The sequence below is a fragment of the Lissotriton vulgaris genome, chromosome 7, assembly GCF_964263255.1.
Source record: "Lissotriton vulgaris chromosome 7, aLisVul1.2, whole genome shotgun sequence".
NCBI lineage: Eukaryota > Metazoa > Chordata > Amphibia > Caudata > Salamandridae > Lissotriton > Lissotriton vulgaris.
In genome coordinates, this window is record NC_141695.1 from 948,245,335 (window position 1) to 948,266,339 (window position 21,005).

General features: G+C 41.8%; 1 protein-coding gene across 1 annotated transcript in view; it reads left to right on the forward strand.

Moving 5' to 3' along the window:
* APBB3 (amyloid beta precursor protein binding family B member 3) overlaps positions 1 to 21,005 on the forward strand; it is a 250,568-nt gene that overhangs the window by 115,204 nt on the left and 114,359 nt on the right. Inside the window, exons 4-5 of the mRNA XM_086931390.1 lie at positions 11,146 to 11,216; positions 20,590 to 20,650. Coding sequence (XP_086787516.1) covers positions 11,146 to 11,216; positions 20,590 to 20,650 — 132 coding nt within the window. The remainder of the gene's footprint in view (positions 1 to 11,145; positions 11,217 to 20,589; positions 20,651 to 21,005) is intronic.

Sequence of the window (21,005 nt, forward strand, 5' to 3'; positions counted from 1 at the left end):
ATACGGCAGGGCTCGGCTGTGTGAAACCCGATAACGCAGGACAGCTGAGGGCGGAGTGCTGAGATGGAGCACTGATCGATACGGTGTTTGGAGCCAGAGCCAGGGCAGAGCAAAGCGGATGCTGCGACTCCGGCTGATCGAGAGCCGGGTGAGGGGACTGCTCTGCTCCATACAACTGCAGCAGCGTCTTCTCCCTGTAACTGTGAGGGGCCGGGCTGCAATTAGTTGGCTCAGCCTTAAAGTTTACCGGCACTCTAATATCTCAGCAGTTTCTGCAAAACCGGCAGTGGAGTGCGGGGAAATGGCGCCGAAACTCCAAGGACGGAGTACGCGGATGACGACAACGGCAGCGACGGCTAAGCAGATAGCACCGACCAGCCTTGCGGTCTCTGCTCCGGTCGGGAATGCATTGGAAAATTCAACGGTGGCACACAAGATGGCTCTGGCAGGCAAGAAAAACTCTGGTAGGCAAGAGAGAGTGGAAAATTGTTCAGTTGCTGATAAAATGACCCCTCGCCTCCCTATCGATTCGAATACTGTTAAAAATGACTCTGTCTCAGATATTTTGTTACCAGTGATACAAAATAATCTTTTGTCTCCACACTTAAATGGCTCTACTGGGGCTGGTTGCAACATTGTAAATAACCAAGAGAATCAGCAAACAAGCAACATGCTAAAAGACAGCGTTTTGGTTGATGTTGATAATGGTACGGGTATTGTTACTCCTGCATTAATTATAACAGAAACCATTACCCCTGCTATGACTCCTCAACCTATGTCACTAACTGTGACAATCAATGGCGCTCCAACACATTCAGCGATACAATGTGCTGAGAGTAATAACATGAGCATTATACAGGCTACACAATCTACTACTACTCTGGCACCAAGAGACGAGGAGGTATTAAGTCATGAATCAGTGGGGCTTAAGGAGAATATAGGGGTGGAGCACTTGGAACACCTGGAGCATACAGATGGAGTAGAAACTGATGAGGAATATTATGACGTCTCTGACATGGGTAATAATAAATCCTTCACTAAAGATAAAGCTAATAGCATTAAAAAAGGGAGAGGTAAAATTAAGAATAAGTCTAAAAAGGTGTTAAATAAATCTAAAACTACCTATGAAATCGATAGCGGAGAATAGTCCGATTAGACAATGGGTACAATCTAAGGGTGGAGTGAAATCAATGGAAATCTGGAAATAGCCCAACTGAGTCAGGTACTATCTCAGCAGATGTCAATGACCTTACCACCGTGACGGATCTGACTGCTAATGAGAACCCTGTAAAAGAGACAATCGGTGGTGGCATTCCAGCTCATAATAATGATAATAATAATAAAGGGGTTTATAGAGCGCCTGGTGACGCCATCTCGGCGTGTCCCCGCGCTATGGAGAAGAGAAAAGTTCAGTGAATAGGTAGGCTACACTCTATAGATTGTAGAGGTGTGTTTTTAGGAGTTTTCTGAAATTAGCCTCTGTTTCTACTAGCCTAAGTCCAACCGGGAGTCGGTTCCAGTTGTTGGCTGCTAACACTCTGAAAGAGCGGCCTCCCAGTTTAGCTTTTTTTACACGGGGGATCCTCAGTAGGCCTGTTCCCATTGAGCGTAGTGCTCTATTTGGCTCATAGATATGGACAAGGTCTTGGAGATATAGAGGAGCTTTGTGCCATATTAAGAGTGCTTTGAAGATGACTCTCTTCCTTACCGGCAGCCAGTGTAGAGCCGCTAGAGAGGGTTTAGAAGCTGCTCTTTTCTGGAGTTTTAGGACCAAACGTGCTGCTGTATTTTGGAGGACTTGCAGGCGCCCCATGCTTTTTTCAGTGGTACCTAGGAATAAAACATTTCCGTAATCCATACGGGAGGTTACCAAAGCTTGAGTAATGGTACGTCTGGCCTCCAACGGAAGTAGATCTAGGGTGCGATTGAGAGTTTTTAGCACTCCAAAGCACTTTCCCACTAGTCTATGAATATGTCCATCATAGGATAGTTTGGGATCAACCCATATTCCCAGATTTTTTGCCTCTTTACAGGGAGTGGGCATAGGGCCTAGGCAGGATGGCCACCAGTCAACCATCCAACTTGAGTCGTTCCCTCCAATTACCATTACCTCCGTCTTGGAGCCGTTAAGCTTCAAGCAGTGAGAATTCATCCATCCTGCTAGGTCCTGCATGCAGGCCTTGAAGTTAGCTGCCGCAATTGTTGGTGCTTGGGACAGGGAGATCAGCAGTTGGGTGTCGTCGGCGTATGAGACTAACTCTACACCGTACGTTTGCACCACATCTGCGAGGGGGCCATATATAAGTTGAACAAAGTGGGGCTCAGGGCCGAGCCCTGAGGCACCCCTTGTTCTAAGGCTATCGCCGACGATGTAAAAGAGCCCCACTGGACCTGAAAGCTACGGTCTGTAAGAAACGCTTTCAACCAGCCCAGCGCTGATTCAGTGACATCTGCTTTGTTTAGACACTGTAGCAAGATGGAGTGTGCTACAGTGTCAAACGCCGCACTGAGGTCCAGCATGATCAGTGCCATGGTGTGTCCAGCATCTGCCCCTTGTCGCAAGGTCTTAGTCGCTCCCAGAAGGGCCGTCTCAGTAGAGTAGCCCGGCCTGAAGCCAGACTGAGAGGAGTGCAGGAGGTTGTTCTTTTCCAGATGTGACATTAGCTGACTGTTAGCCACTTTCTCCGCCACCTTGGCTAAATACGGTAGCAGGGAGATTGGTCTTAGATTTTCAAGTATTTCATGGCTAAAATTAGGTTTCTTTTTGATGGGAAGAACAATCGCTTTTTTCCAATCTTCCGGGAGTCTAGCGGAAGCAAAAGAGACTTGGGGCACATGCCTAATATACGGCTCCAGTACCGTGAGGCTCTCTCCCAGCACCCTGGGTGGAGCTGGGTCCCGAGGGGAACCAGATTTGATACCCTGACATATACTGCTTAGTGTCTCTGGTGGGGGTACCGAGAAAACCTGTAGACATTCCTCCACTGTACTTATGCCTGCCATTTCTTCAAAGTCGCGTCCACATATCGTGTTGCCAGAGAAGGTCGCATAAATGTCTCTAACCTTTCCTGAAAAGTAATTCGCTACTCTATTACATTCTTTAACAGAGTCATTTTGTGGAGTATTATCATTAGTTACCACTGAAATCTCCTTGAAAATTTTAAAAAGCTCCTTCGAGTAGTTTTCTGCCTCCCCAATACGATCTTTGTAGTGCATGGCTTTAGTTCCTCGCAGTTTAGTGTGGTATTTCCTTTGTGCTTTCTTATAACTAGTCTTAATTTGAGGACAGAAGTCTTCCCGCCATCTCCGCTCAAACAACGCAAACCATATTTACTACCTCCATCACTTCCTCTTGTATTTCTACTTCTGCTTCTGATGGGATTGTTGAATTGGGTTCATCACTGGACATATTACCCCCTCCCAAATTGGACTCTCAACTAAACTTAAAGCCTACATCAATTGCTCCGGCAACAGTCTCTGATACACTCTCTTCCATCTCTAATATATCGAACGCAGTAAATCTTACAGTGTCAACTACAATAGCTGCCTCAACATCAGTAATATCTGAGACAATACCGAGCACAGGATTACTAAATGAATCAGTAACAACTGAAATAACCGAATTACAGAACTTTAATGATCGACTTTCGGCCAGCACTTCTCATAATAACGCTTCTTCAGCAGATTGGACACTTCAGGGAGAGGTATCCTCCTCATTCCAGATGATTTTACAGCTACTAAATGAGCAAAAATAAGAGGCTCAATCCCATTACCAGCAGATGAGGGAAGATAGTTGTAAGACTCAGTCTTCCCTGCAGGAAATGTCATGCAAACTTGGCGCTATTTCCCAAGAGATGGAAGAGCTTCAGCAAAGAGTTGTTTTTACGGAGGAGAAATCAGCCTGCTCTGAAATAGCTGTAAATAAACATGAGTCCCAACTGTACCAAATGCAAGTAAAGCTTGAAGATTTGGAAAATCGGCAACGTCGTAGGAATCTACGCTTATTTGGAATTGCGGAAGGGGCCGAGGGAGCTGATGTGAGAGCATTTATTGTTCATCTGCTTCAGAAAGCTTTTCCTGAACTATCTGATTGGGACTGGGACTCACAGATACAACGTGCTCACCGACTTCCTCTTTTCCAAAGAAATAAGAGTAGTAAATATCCTCGCCCAATTTTGATATATATTGGTAATTTCTTGCTTCGCCAGGCTATCTCACTAAAAGCAAGACCAAATAGTCCTGTTACCATTGATTCAACTACTTTCTTTGTAAGATCTGATCTAAGTAAACTTTCTATGGAACGACGATGGAAACTGAAACAATGTATAGATCCAATAAAGGAACTAGGTGGCCAAGCTTACTTGCAAGAACCAGCTAAACTGAAAGTGCTTAAAAATGGCCGAACATATTACTTTCTGCAAGAAAACGAAGTGGAAAGAGTACTGGCCGATTGGAAACTGGAAAAGAAAACTATTACTGAATAGCGTCCCATTTTTTTTTCTTTCTTCTCTTTTCCCCTTTTTTTTCTATATAGAGTGGTTTTTTTCTCTATTTTTTTTTTTTTTGGTGATGTTATAACAAAGATGTAGGATGCCGTATGAGATCAATAGATAGAACAGGATTGTTTATATAAGGTCTCAATGCTAAATCCCTTTTTTTCTCCCTCTCTTATTTGTTTTAATATAAAAGGCAATACAGAAATGTAAAAAGTGAAATATCACATAATAATTAGACGTGGTCTACAACAAACTGTGTTTATATTTGAACGCCCAAAACCTCGAGGCGTTTAACCCCGCGCTGAAGCTGCCAAACAGAACGGCAGCTGTTCAAATGGGGGGACCTGTAAGTAGGGGTGGGGGTGGGTGGGACAGGCAGCTGCCTGGCAAGGGGAGGGTGGGGGGTGGTCTTTCTTGGGGCAAAAATTGCATCTTGGGGCTAAATAATTATATTATCTGGAAATATAACAAGACGGATATGATTTTTTTCGAGCGTTTTAAGAATAGGGATCTGTATCTGTTGCAATGCATTTAATAAAATGTTTAGTATGGAATGTGGCAGGCCTAAATAATAAGAGTAAAAGAAACCTTGTGTATGAGGAGCTCAGGATGTACAATCCGCAGATCGTGGTCATTACTGAAATGCACATCTATACTACTATTATAAAGGAGGAACTTTGAGGCTTTGAGGCGGGTAAACTCGGGAACCACAGCGCCAATCCACACACCCGATACATTGTTGTAATCCTCAGGGTGTGCAGATGGACATAGGCTATATAAATTAAAAATAAATACGTTATTAAAAAATATAAGTAAAAAAAAGTAGTCTCTTCAAAGTAGCGCCAGCCGCGACGTGCTTGCTGACATCAGGAGTGGCGTACATGCGAGGAGCGGCGTACAGGAGCGGTGGAGAACAGCGTGGGGAGGAGTGGCAGACATCAGCGCGGGGAGGAGCAGTGACAAGGAGCGGCGGAGATCAGGGGAGCAGCGGACATGACCGGCGGACAGGCGGTGAGGATCGGTGGGCAGACAGTGAGGGGCTGCAGAGATTGAATATTCACTGTACTGTACGGCTCTAATAATTTAGTGAGAGCTGGTACCGGACCTATCAGAGGAGCTGCACGTGCTCTCCTATTAAAGGGCCCGCACGGGGGGTTTTAAGGCTGCAAACACTGCGAGCTCTTACGCTTTCTTCCCCATGGCAACCACTGTACCACTGCCATCTTTTCAGCCCCCCGCTGCAGCTGTCCGGACATCGCCACCAGTGCTGGGAAGGTACAAGCATGCCATCTCTGCATTGTTTTTGGTATGCTGTTTTATGTTAAGGTAGAGGCTGTTTGTATAGCACCGGTGGCAGCCATGGATTGCTTCTAACCGCTGAAAATCATGTTGTATCGTCAGGTGTGAGCCAGAGTGGAGCAGCTGCTGTGTTCTTCTCGGATAAGAGCGTAAGGTGCTGATAACATGGAATTGTGAAACGCGCAGAGCACTGCTATCAGGCCCATGAGCACAGTGAATATAAAGCATGTCTGCTGTTCAGAAAAGGCATTTCCTTTGAAATTGAATCAATTAGTTGTCGGGGGAAGTGACGGGACAGTACAGGAACTTCTGAGGGCAAGCAGGTACTCTGTGACACTAACTACCTGCACTTTTCCATTAAGGAGATAAAGGAGGCTCAATAAAAAGAGCATTTATAAAAATAAAAAAAAGCAAAGAATGTATAAAGAAAGAAAGAGAAAGCACACGTAGACAATCTGTTCTGTTATGTTAATCACTGGCAGGTGGATGGGTAACGTTCAACACAATGAAAATAGAGGGGATTAAAAATATAAAAAGGTAGTGGACACAGCCTGTGCGTCACGCAGAGCACCTGGGTCACCACTCTGCGGAGAACAGTCAACAAGTCCTAATAATGTGTCTCGTGGGCAGGTACCAAACGGGGCATTACAGCAGGAAAAAGTGACATGAGCAGTGACGTGGGCAGGTTACACAACGTCAGGGCGGGCAGGGGGCCCTGAGCCATGATTGCTCCCGCACAACGTCGGGACGGGCTGCTAGTAGCCTATAAAGATAAAAAATTATTAAAACAACTTGGATATGATATTATGGTTTGTACTGAGTTTAATGCTTCTATCCGGGGGGTGGCAATATTAAAACATAGACATTTTAAGGTAAAAATAAACAGGACATTAACTGATAAGGCTGGTAGCTGGGCAATAGTACAGATAACACGGGAAGGTCACAAATTTACTATTTGTGGGGTGTATGCATCAAATCAAGATGAACCAAAATTCATTGATCAAGTGAATATGGAATTACTTTCATGGGATGGGGAATATATTGTGCTTGGGGATTTTAATTGTATTATGAATTATAATTTAGATACAACTAGAAAAGGCAAATTTCAGAGAATGAGGAAGACTAGGGCGGCAATTCTAGATCTTGCTACGATTCATTTACTTAAGGATGCATGGAGATGCTTACACCCCCGGGTACCCGGTTATACGTACTATTCTGCTGCACATAAATTATGCTCACGCATAGATATGATATGGGTTACAGACTCTATTCTGGAATCTAGCACTATTACAATATGTCCAAGAGTAACCTCGGATCATAATCCAATTATTTTGACATTTAAGATATCAACAGAGCGACCTTCACCACGCCCTTTCTCCTTTCCTAGATATCTATTTACAAATACTAATTTTGTTAAGCAACTGAAAGAACAAATAAAGGAGTTTATAGACATAAATATCTATTCAGCTTTACCTTTAACAGTGTGGGATGCATGTAAGGCCAGCATACGTGGATTTACACAACAATATATATGGCGGCAAAATAGAGAATGCCAATCCCAAAATGAGCAAATGATTGCCGAAATACTTAATCTTGAACACCAATTATCTGAAACTTTATCAACCGGGGTAGAAAATTTAGAAGCTTTAAATTTTAAATTGATTGAACTAAAGGTAGCGATGAAAAACATCTTTAGGGAGAAAAGCATTATTAAATTAAAAAAATATCAACTTAACCAATACGAAAATGGTGAAAAAATTGGCAAAGTTCTTGCTTATAAAGTGGCTGAAGATCGCGCTGAAAATGCTATTAAGGAAATTAAAGGGGATAATAATCAGATCTTTCAGGATCCTAAACTAATATTACAACAATTTGCATCCTATTACCAAGAGCTCTATACGCCAGAAGCTGTAGTTAAGGAAGATAATATCAAAAACTACATAACAGTAAATAAAGTTAAAATTTTGGAGGTTGAACAATCTGATCAGCTGGCAGTTGATATTACAGCAGTAGAGATTAGAACAGCTATCAACTCCTTAGCAAATGGCAAAGCTGTAGGAGAGGATTGTATCCCCTTAGAGTTATAAAATAAAATTGCATGGAAGAGCTAATCCCATTGCTTATTAGAGTTATTCAAGCAATTGGTAATGGAGAGCAGGCTCCAAAATCGTGGAACCTCACTAAAATTATTTTTTTTCTAAAGAAGGGTAAACCATCGCAGGAGAGAGGCTCCTATCGGCCAATTTCGCTTATCAATAGTGATGCAAAAATTTTCGCAAAAATATCGGAAATCCGACTTGCACCATTAATGTCTTATATGGTATCACCCCAACAACATGGGTTTATACCAAAAAGAGATACCACGGCACATATCAATATGGCCATTTCTGCATTTGACCTGGCAAGAACTAAACTAACCCAGCTCGGTATGATTTTATTAGATGCAGAGAAAGCATTTGACCGAGTGGGGTGGGATTTTATATGGGCAGTGTTGCAAGCGTTTGGCATAAAAGGTCAATTCTTGAAATGGATTCAATCACTATATGACATGCCGCTGGGAAAGGTTTGTTATAAGGAAAAATGCTCTTCTACTTTCATGATGAGGCGAGGGACGCAGCAGGGGTGTCCTCTATCCCCTTTCTTATTTGCCTTAGGGATGGAACCTTTCCTAATAGAACTTCAGAACCAAGCTTTTATTAAACCTTTTGTAAACGGCCCAAACTTTCTTGATATAACTGTCTATGCGGATGATATTGCCGTTTTTTCTACGAATGTGCCTGAAACTATGACGGGCATTTTAGTAGAAGCGGGGAAATATGACTCAGTGTCCGGCTACCGACTGAACACTAGTAAAACCCAAATTATCTTGAATCATCAATTACCATCGTCGGTGATAGGGATATGTGATGTAGCAACTTATCTGGGGGTAAAAATCTCATCAAATATAGATGAAATTGTGGCATTAAATTATGAACCGCTATTAAAGGAAACTGCTATATTATTTAAGAAATGGCACAAGCTTCCACTTAGCATTATTGGCCGAATAAATCTGGTTAAAATGAAAATACTGCCTAAATATCTTTATCTCTTTCGCTCTATCCCCTTAAGGGTAAATAATTCTTATTTTTATAGGTAAGAAGGTATTATTAGTAGCTTCATTTGGAGCTATAAGAAAGCAAGGCGAGCTATATCTCTTCTTAAACTTCCTTTTTATCAAGGTGGATTGGGCCTTCCAGATATTAGACATTATTATTGGTCCTCCTTTCTGACCCGCTTTCGAAGCTTGTTGATTCCTGATAAATGCTTATATTTTCATAAATTTTTGCTGGGAGCAGACGCAGCTATGTTTTTTACAGATTAAATGACCCCAATTATTTTAAACGTGTTAAGTTTAAGACGGTGCTGGATACCGTTTATATTTGGCACTCCATTCTTACTAAGAGTAAGATATCTTTATTTCATGATAAAACTCCACTATGGTTTAACCCAGGTTTTCCTGAAATTTTTCATGATACAGCAGGTGGCGTATTATCAAAATGTGGCATTAATCTGCTCGGAGATTTATATGATCATAGGGGATTTTTTTCATTTAAAAGACTGAAAGTCTGCTATAAACTGCCAGAAAGGGCGAGATTTAAATATTATCAGATTAGGGATTATTTCCTGAGGAAGATAGAACTTACTTCTCTGAAAGAATCTGAAGTCTGGAATTGTATTTACAGGGAAGAAGATAGAGCACTGATTAGTATACGGTATAAAATATTTTCTGGATATAACACGAATGATACTCATAAATTGGCTGAAAAATAGACTAACAAGATGGCAATAGAAATAACATCAGATTTTATCACCTCCTCTTTAAATAGCCTTAATCTTGCTGTTCAATCCTCAAATCTTAAGTTACAGTTATTTAAAACTAGATGTCAATTATGCTATACACCGGATCGGATTCTTAAATGGGCAGTAAATAACAACTTCAATGATCGTACAAAATGCCCAAAATGTGATTTAAGGGGGGGCTGATATCATTCATATGTTTTTCTCTTGTCCGAATCTTGTTGAATTTTGGAATGGAGTAACTAAAGTTATCTCTACTAAACTCGATACTCCTATTATACTCTCACTAAAAGATGTATTTGTAGGAGTGTCAGGGGAAAATAATGTGTTATTTGATTTACTGAATATTTTAATCACTTGTGCTAGACTGACTATTGCTAGAGTCTGGGTTCAACAAAACTCACCAAAGGTCATGGAGTGGTGGAGTCTTGTTAAAGAGATACATAACATGGAACATTCCCTTGCAAATACAAGGGGTCTACAGACTAAACGGAAAGTGGACAGAATGTGGGGATTAATTATGTCATAAAATTGCTTCTTTAATTCTTATTCTTTCGTCTCATCACGTCGATGAAGATTAATTCTAATATTTTCTGTATATGTCATGCTGTATAACGTCGATGAAGATTAATTTTAGTATTTTCTGTTTATGCATTGCTGTATAATTTGTTTGATGTTCCCCATGATGCAAAAAATAAAAACAATTATAAAAAATTAAAAAAAAGAATTGTGACTTGTGACAGGAGTGTTTCTGTTGAGGTTGGATTGTAGGTGACCTGTGGCCGAAGAGGATAGCTAGAGCAACGTGACCCTACACAAGTAGTTAAATCACAGATGTCATTTCAGAAAGCACGCAAATCCAACGATGAGATCAAGACTTTTATGTAGGATAGTTCAAAACCTTGGTGCCTAAAGCCTTCCTAGAAAAGACGGTGGGTGGGGAAAGATTCCTTCCTAGCCCCCAATATAGAAATTCTGAGTCGGTCCAAAACATTTTTGTAAGCGTGATTTGGGTTTGATAAGGGGAACCAAAGTAATAGGATTTAAAAATGTCTTTATTGATATCACCTTGTGTGCAATATTTACTACACAATACAGCTGCATTGTAGTAGTAAGTAGTGAACAGGTTACTGGTGACCACAAGGCATGGAGCTCAGTAAAGGATTATTGATTTCTGTAGTCGTGTCACGTTTTTCACAGAGCTGTCTCTGACATGAATATGTTTGCTGGTGCTTCTGCAACTTTATTTTTTACGTCAACATTTTTTATGAGGAGAGATAAGCACATAATGGAATGCAAATAATATACAATTTTATGGATGCATTGCAGGAAGGGTCTAATCCACGGACCATTTTTTACATGAAGTTAGATCACACTTAAAAGAGGGTGTATCAACTGATCAGCATCATCACACACACCCCTTTAAAGCCTACTGTAGAACATCTTCACAATCTTGCTGAAAACATTTACAGTCTTTAGGTGGTTATAAAATCACATTCTTTACTTTCTGCAGGGATCTCATCATGTGGCAGTAGGGCAGGAGGTGAAAGAGAGGCCCTTTCCAGCACCATCTCTAAACAGAAGGTAAAGTGATGACGGGTGACACACCTATGAGACACGTTTCTGAATTAACCTTGGCTAGTTTTGCTATTATTTATTTATTTGTTTGTTTGTTTGTTTATTTATTTATCATGTATTTATGTTTGTATTGGTAGTCACAAAAATATTTTAATCAGAGATGCTGAACTTAAGCTTGTTTGTGGTATATAGGACAGCCATAGGTGGATTGGCATTTTGAAAAAGCAAAATAAATTTGAATGCTAACAGTGATGATCTTAGGCTCCACCATTTAAGTGGGCAGTGAAGACAGAATTGTAATGACATGTATAAAACGACTGTGATGTACAGGCAGCAATATAAATATGTATAAAGTATGCAACATATTGACGAGGTTTTCAACCAGGCCACATCTCCCTAAAGAACACTACAGAACTATGCAGAAACAATCCAACAACTAGGTACCACTCATATCACTCGTTGACTGTAAGATTGCCTTTGTCCCTGTACAGCACTCCACCACTGTTTAAGCTAGGGTTGGCCTATATAAATACCTCATACATTCATGGTCTGACCATTGACCACACCTATGCCCTTCATTCCCAGATCTTGCAGAAATCTGGGCAGTCACTTGCCTTGGGAGCATTGCCCAACCCATTCACCACATTATGTAGGCCATGGCTTTAGGCAGTCCCAGTTACACTTTGGGCATGAGATTATATTGCCTCTTACCCCAGAAGCCACAAGTGATGCCTTTTGACCTTTCAAAAAAGGCTTTGGGGACTGAGCACAATCTTTGCCTGAGAACCCACGTGATAGTCTGACCTTTAGCCACCATCTGCACTTTTTTCTAATAGCAGCGCCTCCTGCCCTGTGTCCATTACCCCACGCCAACCACTTTTTCTTTCATTGACTCCTTAGCCAGTGTTATCAACACACAAAGCACGACTGCTAATTATCATTCAGGATGAGTTTAAAATGCATCTTTGGCCACCTTAAGTTTCAAGTGAAGGGTGGGAATTACTTGCTCATCTCAGGGGCTCTGGCTCCATTTATCTTGTTATTAAGTCATTAGGCACTTTACATGACAAGCTGTCTCTTTACAAAACATATTTACAAAAATATGGGCATTTTTATAAATATGCAGTTAGAAACTACATCTCTAATTGGCAGAGGTATGCCCCCTGTCGAATTAGGGATCACAATCCTAGTCAGAGTAAGTCAGATACACACTATACCTGTGCTCACCCTTTGGTATCTTGGCACAGAGCAGTTAGGCTTAACTAAAGTCTTTGTGCAATACTTAAAACAGTAAAACAGTGACAACACCACACAAAAATATAACACATCTGAATAGAAAAATAGAACTTAAATTATTGAACAAAACAAGACCAAAACAACAAACATCCAATAAGTAGAACCAAAGGTATGATTTTTTAAAGAATATCTGCAAATATAGTGCTTAAAAGCATGAAGCACCAACCGGGGACATCTGGTCGTGCTTCACCAGGGTGAATCAAAGAGTTCAGGTCGACCGAAATGGAGCGCAGGTCGGATATAGGGAACAAACTTGTCCCGCTTAAAAATTACCTTTGAATGATGGATGCATAGATGTCGAAGACCCGATGTGAGGAGCAGACGAGGTGATCAGTCATTGCGGATCCGGCTGGATGTTGGGAATGCGTCGGTTCTGATCTGGGCAGTCAGAGATGCGTCGTCAGAGAACCCTTTATGATGGAGGCAATACTTTGTCATTGTCGAGCCACACAGCCAGCGATGCAATGTCTTTGTCCTCTACAGCAGCGGTGATGTGTTGGTATTGTGGGGAGATGTGTGACTTCCGACTACCTTAACATTGATGTGTGGTTTGTTCAGCAAACAGCCAAGAAACCTACTTCCAAGAACTGGATTGGCACCACTTGGCAGGGCAAGACTCACAGTTCACAGAGTCCGGAGGCTGTAGCAGGGCTGTTGGAAGTCTTTGATGTCCCTGAGACTTTAGAACAGGAGGCAAGCCAGCAAGCCAGCAAGCCCTTGGAGTCACTTTGGTTCTGGGGATGTAGAAAGACAGGCCCAGTCCATCTCCCTCCCAGGCAAGGAGAGCATCAGGCAGCAGGGAAGGCACAGCAAAGGAGGAGTCCATCAAAGTCCAGCATCGACCACCAGAGTGACAGCCCTTTCAGCAGCACAGCAGCCCTTCCTGGCAAAATTACCTCAGGGCCAGAGGTAAACTGTGTTGATGATGTCAGGGGACCATTACTTAAACCCGGTTCTGCCTTTGAAGTGGGGAGACTTCAAAGAGAGGTCTTTGAAGGGCACACGCTCCCTGCCTTTCCTGCCCTGGCTCCAGACTCACTACTGAGGGGTATGCAGCTCTTTCTGTGGGGACAGGCACCGCCCATTCACGTGCAAGTGTAAGTTCCTCCATCCATCCTGCCCAAGATGACCCATCAGGATGTTAATGGCCATCCATCAGGATGTGAGTGGCCCATCAAGCATACCTAAACTCCCTTTGTGTGTGATTGTCCAGAGTTAATGCACAAAGCCCAGCTGTTACACACCCCGGACGTGTATTCAGACACAGGCGGAGGCATAGAATGGTTAAAGTGAGAAAATGACAACTTTCTAAAAGTGGCAATTTCAGACTTACAAATTAATATTTGACTATACCATACATTGTGATTATAAATTGTGAGTCCAGAGACACTAAACTCAAAATATCTATATCTTGCCAATTGGAAATAACAGTTATGAAATGTAATAAGATAATTCCAATGTTAACCTATGTACTGAAAACAAATGTAAGAGTTTTTCAGTACCAGTACATGTCAAACTCAGCAAACTCAGCAAACATGCCAATAAGAGTTGAGATCTCTTGAGAAGCAACATGTGAGACCTCCTGTACCTCACAGAAACCTGTCTCAACCCCAAGTCGGCACCTGACATCTCCATGGCTATACTAAAAGGCTAAAATATCCCACAACAAGACTGTCCTTACAAGCCAGGAGGAGGACTTGCCATCATCCATAAGGAAACCATCAAATTCTGCACATCCAAGGCGAACAACACCCCATTCATGGAACACATACACAAACGGCAACTCAGCGACCGATTCATCCTAAAAAGAACCCTCACCTATCAACCACCAGGACCGCGGACCAACTTCAGCAGCCTCATCATAGACTTCATCCCCCTCTTCACCATCCTCTCCAGGGTCTTCATAATCCTCTGCGTTTTCAATTTCCATCTAGAAGACCTAGTCAATCCTGCTACAGGACCCTCCTTGCAAGCCCAGACAACACCAGACTTACCCAGCTCATCACAGACTCAACTCACATTGCAGGACACACACTAGACACAATCTTCAAAACCAACAAAAGAATCATATACAATTCTACCTCACTGCTCACATGGATAGAACATTCCATCATCCATTTCCAAATCACCACACCACAAGCCAATGCGCCCATCAGCCTAGCATGCAGCAGCAAGAGGAAACATCTTCTAATCTGACTGGCTCAATGACCTCCACATGGACCAACCCAAGATCACCAAAAACCTCAACGAGAACATCACCAATTTCAATGAGTGTATCAAGAACTGGGAAGACTAGTTTGCACCAATCAAAGCCAACAGACAAAAAGAGCATCAAACAAGCCAGCCGGTACATAGGCAACCTCCAAGAATCCAAATGTCACAGCAAACAACTAAAAAGAAGATGGAGAACCAACCATGAGATCACTACCAGAACCACGTACATGGCTGCCCTCAGAGGTTACCAAATGCAAACATGAAACACCAAAAGAAGAGCACTAGCGGAATGCATTGAAGCGAAGCGAGCATTAAGAGCTGCAAGAAAACCTCCATTGTCAAAGAATTCCCCACCCTCGAAGCCGCAGTCAACATCATCACACTCTCACTGCAACTCTGCGACACCTTATCAAACTTCTACCGCAGCAATATAGCAAATATCTACAGTAACTTTGAACTATAACTTGATCCCAGAGATCTCATCTTCATCCTGCCCAACATCATCCAAGGCAGACACTTACCAAAATTGAAGACACTTACCAGAAAAAACAGCAGCGATCATGCAGATGGTCCACTCCGGAGCCGCAACAGATATTTACCCCATCATATCTACAACACAGAAGGGTCTCTTGATCAGCAACACCCTCACCCACAACATCAATACCTCCATCAGATCCGATACCTTTCCAGAACACTGGAAACACGCTGCAGTCAAGGCCTTCCTTCAACAACCATCGCCCAACCCACACAAGCTGAGCAACTTCTGTCCCACCTCGCTGCTTCCCTACCCAGCCAAAGTGATGGAGAAGGCCATCAACAAACAACTCACCAGCCACCTCAAACTACACCACCTTCTGGACCACTCCAAAATCAGGATGAAGAATTAACCAAAGCACCGAAACATCACTCACCGTGACCACAGATGGCATGGAAACATTACTGGACCAATGAGAAACTGTAGCACTCATTATGTTCCAACCTCTCCATAGCTTCTGACATGGTCTTTTACCACACACTCATATGAAGACTTCACAACCTTGGCATCCAAGGACCAGCCCTCAACTGGGTAGGCTCCTTCCTCACAGGAAGAACACAGAGGCCCTAATTACGATGTGGGGCAGAAATGCTCCTGCCGAACACCATAACGGTCTGGAACCGCCCGACCATAGGTCGTGGGTTTTGACAGCCTGATCTGGTGACCATCCATAGGGCGGTTGGAAACATCCATTCTACAAAGAAGGCTTGTGTAGTGGGTGGAATAGACCCACAGCACAAGCTTCCGTTGTAGAATAGATATTTTTAAGCATCCCTGCACTGTGTGGCAGGCACCATGCGGTGCCTCACACACATTTTACAGGGATGTTAAGGGGTGCCCCACAGGTGCCCCCCAGGTCATTAAGCAGGGGGCCGGTGAGAAGGGCGAAAAGCTGACATGGAATGGCTGTCGGAAATTGACATCATAATCCCGGTGCCGGAGCTGCTGTCACTATGGGATTAAGCTGTTTTTCTGATGTACCAACGGGTTGACCACAGGGGAGATGTCGGTGGGACACACTGATATCACAATTAGCCCCAGAGACTACCACCCCATACATGAGAATGCAAGAACCTGATCTGCAAAGTTCCTCAGGGCTCATCCCTCAGTTGCACCCTGCTCAATATCTACATGACTCCGCTTGCTAACATCATGAGATCCAAAGGCATACCCATAAAATCCAATGGCCATGACACCCATCACTAGAACCAACTTTACTAACTACATGATCATGGTGGCAGAATGGATGAGAAACAACTGCCCGAAGCTTAACTTCAGCAAGATGGTAGTGCTAGTCTTTGGTAACAAGAAGTCCTCCTGGGATTTTACCTGGTGGCTGTCAGAGCTAGGACCCACACCAAAACCCACTAACCAAGCCTGAAACCGGGAAGGATCACTGAAATAATATCGACCTAAAAAATATCGAGTTGCCATAATATCGTTGACAAAATATCGATGGACAAAATATCGACTGGCTATCTTTAAACAGGTAAGTACAAAAATATCGACTCTAAAATATCGAGTTACTAAAATATAGACTGTAAAAAATATCGTTTTTTTTAAATGTCTTTAAATTAAGTTAAAACTAATGTAGTAATAAATATATTTATTATAAACTTACTTAAAATTATTAAAATACTGTTATATTAATAAATGTTTATTTTAAATTAAAAAAAATATATAAAAAAAATACATATATATTTATATAAAACATTTTTTATTAAATAAACATATAAAATAATTTTACCGTAGCATAGCAAAATAGTTAACAATTATTGTAACAACTGTAGTGAATTCTACAATAGCTAAAGCGTTGGATAGCGTAGGGGTAAAATGTACTATTCCCACTCCAGTGGGTGCAACAGTAGGGAAAACGTTGGATAGCGTAGGGGTAAAATTTACTATTCCCACTCCAGTGGGTGCAACAGTAGGGAAATCGCTGGATAGCGTAGGGGTAACATTTACTATTCCCACTCCAGTGGGTGCAACAGTAGGGAAACCGCTGGGTAGCGTAGGGGTAAAAATTACTATTCCCACTCCAGTGGGTGCAACACTAGGGAAAGCGTTGGATAGCATAGGGGTTAAAATTACTATTCCCACTCCAGTGGGTGCTACAGTAGGGAAAGCGTTGGATAGCGTAGGGGTTAAAATTACTATTCCCACTCCAGTGTGTGCAACAGTAGGGAAAGCGCTGGATAGCGTAGGGGTAAAAATTACTATTCCCACTCCAGTGGGTGCAACAGTAGGGAAAGCGTTGGGTAGCGTAGGGGTTACAATTACTATTCCCACTCCAGAGGGTGCTACAGTAGGGAAAGCATTGGATAGCGTAGGGGTTAAAATTACTATTCCCACTCCAGTGGGTGCTACAGTAGGGAAAGCGTTGGATAGCGTAGGGGTTAAAATTACTATTCCCACTCCAGTGGGGGCAACAGTAGGGAAAACGTTGGATAGCGTAGGGGTTAAAATCACTATTTCCACTCCAGTGAGTACAACAGTATAAATAGGCAAAAGTTCATAATTAATTATAATTTATTGAAAAATTAGTACCAAGTAAATTTATTTTCCTAGACCAATTACTTTTATTTACCAATTCTTTTTATTTTCATGGACAATTATTAATTAATTAAACAATGTAATTAATTAACTTTATTAATTAATTATTTATTGATTTACTTCCCACCCTATTCTCCTATAAACCCACAACCCACTACTGAAACGAATTTACTATAAATTAATTATTTATCAATTAAACAATTATTATGAATTACCAATTATTTTTTATTTAATTACCTATTAATAATTATTTTACAATTAATAATAATTTACATAATTAATTCATTATATTTAAATTACTACCCACCCTATTCCCCTATAAACCCACTACCCGCTACTGAAACTAATTTACTATAAATTAAATATTTATCAATTAATCAATTAGTATTAATTATTTGATAATTATTATTAATAATTACATAATTAATTAATTCTATTTAAATTACTTCCCACCCTATTCCCCTATAAACCCACTACCCACTACAGATTTATATTATACAATTATTAAAAAATAGTCAAAACTTACCTTATTTCCCATTTTCTTTTGTCTATATTCTATCTAGTCGATATTATGTCTAGTCTATATTTTTGATTCGATATTTTAGCTATTAATATCGATATAACTCGATATTTTTGTAGTCGATATTATGTCTGGTCGATATTTTGTCTAGTCGATATTTTTTACTCAATATTATGTCCTGTCTATATTTTGGATTCGATATTATGTCTGTTTACCCCTACGAATGCAATACAAGATCTTTAAATGGCAACCACAGACTACCAGACATACTGTCACACATCACATTACATAACAAGCAGACTCTGCTATGACAACGTACTCTATGCTGTGATCTTCAAATAGGTCCTACACAAACTCCAGACCATTCAGAATGCCGCAGCAAGACTCATCCTCAACCTCCTTCATAGCACCTGCATCTCAGCACACCTCAGAGAGCTTCACTGGCTCTCCATACACAAAGGCAGCCAATTCAAACTCTCATGAATGGATACAAGCTATTGCACAACAGTGGACCAGCATACCTGAACAACCGCATTCAATTTCACCAGCCGATCAAACACCCACACTCGATCTCACAGAGGCACACACCCAGCATTCGCAAAAGTAGAATAGGAGAGCACTCATTTTCCAAAACATGCTCCCAAAATATGGAACGACCTCCCCATACACATCAGACCCATCTCTTCGCTTCTCGAAATCCGCAGGAAGCTGAAGACCTGGCTCTTTGATAAACGCTGTGGGGCCCAGTGCCTACGCACCATGCTCAAGCAGCTGGATACCCTGGGGGTTGATTAGCATACTGCACAAATCCACTTAACAAAACATAACCAAACTATCAGATATCTATAATTTTTTATTTGCAGTTTTTTGGGGGGATTTTTGTAAAACTCAGTAATGATTTACACCATGTAGCACTAAACAACAGCTCTATAATAACGCAAAATTCATGCAACATTTGTTCATAGTTTGTCCAACTTTTTTATTACTGTCTTTTGGCAAAATTATAACATGGTAAGAAGCATCATGCTTGGGTTACACTTTTAAATTTCTCTCTTTTAACCAATATGCACAGAGCTTACTAGAATCAGTCTCAAGTGTAAGTGATTTTTTGTAATGTTGTATGCAGATGCCCAAAAGAGGGTCAAAGTAGCAATAAAAATGGGGAAATTACAACGCAATGCCTTTACAACGCAGCAAATACAGCGCAAGTTCCATTACAATGCATGCTATTACAAAGCATGTCATTACAACCCATATGCCTCACTGACCAGCACCTTCCCTGAGGTAAGCATCCAGTGGTGTTAGAATAGTAATTTATGTTGTAATGGTACATGCCTTGTAATGACTTGCGTTGATTTGGAACTGTGATGTAATGGAAGTTGTATTGTAAAAAACACATCATAAAAGTATGCATTGTAATAGTTTGCGTTGTAACGTCATACATCGGTGTATAAATGTGTTGCCTGATGTGAGTCACACAATAGTTAGAATCTTAGGAGCAGATTTACAAGTCCCTTGCGTCACTTTTGCGCCACCGTTGTGTCACTTTTCTGATACAGCGGTGGCGTAAAAGTTGCGGCCCAATTACAACGTTACGCATCTAGGGAGATGTGTCACGTTGTAAAGCCCTGTGTCACAGTATACCTGCGTCAGGTATAATGTATGCAAGGTGGGCGTTCCCATGCAGAAAATCCATGTAGAACTGACGCAGTGAAATTTACAACATTTCACTGCGTCACTCTACGCCTTCGCTGCGTCAAAATCCCAACACGTGCTCAGACCAGGTGTAAGGAATGACGCAGGGCTTTTTGACTGGGATTCACCCATCTATTGTGGTGCATTGCTGGAGTTGCGTCACTTTCATGAGATACTCCAGCAATGCGTTGCACGGAGTGCGCGCTGCATCGCATTTGGCGATGAAGGGCGCGCTACGAAATTAGGTTATTTATTAAATTGTTTACTTACCTCCAATTATCCATATTCCAAATTTATAGAACCCCCCCACTCTTCCCCTCCCCCGCCCCGCATTTCCGCCCCACCAGAACTCCCTCTACAGGCCGTGGCTGGCCATGGAGCGCCGTATTTACAATACAGCGCATCCATTGTAACGCAAAGGCTTTGCATGGTGGCGCAGGGAAAGTCACGCATCTCTACAGATGTGTCACTTTCTTGTAAATCTGCCCCTTACTGTGCAATGTTGTCAGGTAACTCGCCTTTCTGTAAGTAGCATTGCAGACATAATTCATCTCTCTCTGTTGCAGAAGTTCTCTCTCCTGGCCTGATGAGGATTTTTCTCAGGGCACCACTGATCCAGGATCCAGGGTAAGAGCGTTGCTAATTATTTCTCACTACTTAAATCATATCCAAGGCCAAGATGAGTAAAAATATGAGGGATGAAGGTCATCTACTTTAATGTGGAAAAGAAAGAGCAGCAATTGAACTACGATGTGATGAGATGCAACCAAGGCCTCCTCCTGCCTGACCACCCATATTGTGCCTGAAATAAAACATAGTCCCCTCATTGCCATAGGGATATATTTCTCACCAAAGTTGAGAGCTGAGTAGAGACTCCAGGGGAAGACTTGGCAATCATGTTGGGAAGCCTCAGGGGGAACAGGCAGTGGTCTGGGCCAGCAGGTGGGTTGATGTCCCTTGAAGGCTACCATCTCTCCATATG